The sequence below is a fragment of the Pundamilia nyererei genome, unplaced genomic scaffold (assembly GCF_000239375.1).
Source record: "Pundamilia nyererei isolate P.nyererei 1_Seehausen unplaced genomic scaffold, PunNye1.0 scaffold00139, whole genome shotgun sequence".
NCBI classification, from domain to species: Eukaryota; Metazoa; Chordata; class Actinopteri; order Cichliformes; family Cichlidae; genus Pundamilia; species Pundamilia nyererei.
Window position 1 is genome coordinate 1,571,954 of NW_005187540.1, and position 1,011 is coordinate 1,572,964.

General features: G+C 46.6%; 1 protein-coding gene across 1 annotated transcript in view; it reads right to left on the reverse strand.

The window, feature by feature from the left end:
- Positions 1–1,011, reverse strand: part of adam15 (ADAM metallopeptidase domain 15) — a 27,379-nt gene that overhangs the window by 8,501 nt on the left and 17,867 nt on the right. The window contains exons 15-16 of the mRNA XM_005744198.1: positions 881–1,010; positions 474–551 (exon numbers count right to left, since the gene is read on the reverse strand). Of these exons, the coding sequence (XP_005744255.1) occupies positions 474–551; positions 881–1,010 (208 nt within the window). The remainder of the gene's footprint in view (positions 1–473; positions 552–880; position 1,011) is intronic.

Below are 1,011 nucleotides of genomic sequence, written 5' to 3' on the forward strand. Positions count from 1 at the left end.
GATGGACGTAGGAAGTGTTACAAACAGCTGATCGGATCGGCAAAGCGTGTTTCTGGAATATTATGTTTGTGTTGCTGCAAGCGCTTTTATGCAGTTTTTGCAAAGCTACATGTGGAAGGAAACCGTGACCGAGGACAAGCTGATGGCATCAGATGTAAGTACAACTCCTCCGGTTTCATATGCAAAACAAATGATTGCGCTAGCTTACGTGGTTGCAGAGCTACCGGGATTTAAAAATAGTTACGCAAAACGGAGCGTGCCCGCTCTGACCGGCTGTAAAGGGTTAATGTGAAGGATCCTCCCAAAGTGCAAGGCAGTACGTCTTTCTCATGACCAGCAGGGGGCGACTCCTCAGCACATAAATCATGACCTCAGTAAACACTGATGAGTTTATTCGGTCTCATGTGAAATTATGGTGGAAACCTCTGTCTTTGTGCCAACGTATACCTCACACATTTTTAAACGTGACTCACCCCGTGGCCGTTGCATTTCCTGCGACACTCGTCCACACCAAACACTGACACATCCTGACACTTCTGGTTCAAACAGGCCTGAAACAGCAACAAAATCACACTTCTACAAAAGTTTGTTTCAAGAAATTCTCACAAAAATCTTACACAACTCGGAATATTTGGAACTTCAGTGGAACATTCGGTTTTATCTAAGGAGCTTGGAGAGAAAAGCCACTGGACTAAAGTTTCTTTGAAACTTTGTTTTTCTTTCCCAGCTGCTTCGATAACCATGACCTGGAAGACTGCGAACCTACACAGACGCTTTGCTTTTAATCCTTTTTTGTTGTTGCATAATTAAAATTACTGCAACTAAAGAGAATTAATTCAAATACAAACTGTCCCCCAGCCTGTAGGAGGCGCTGTCTGACCTTGCCGCGGCCGCATGCGGTGCCGTGGGCCACGGTGGCGGGGTCGGACACGTCGTCACCCAGGTGGAAGAAGGTGCCTCTGCAGACCAGGTCGCTGTTGTTGAAGTGGACCCTGGTGGTGAGGATCTCTG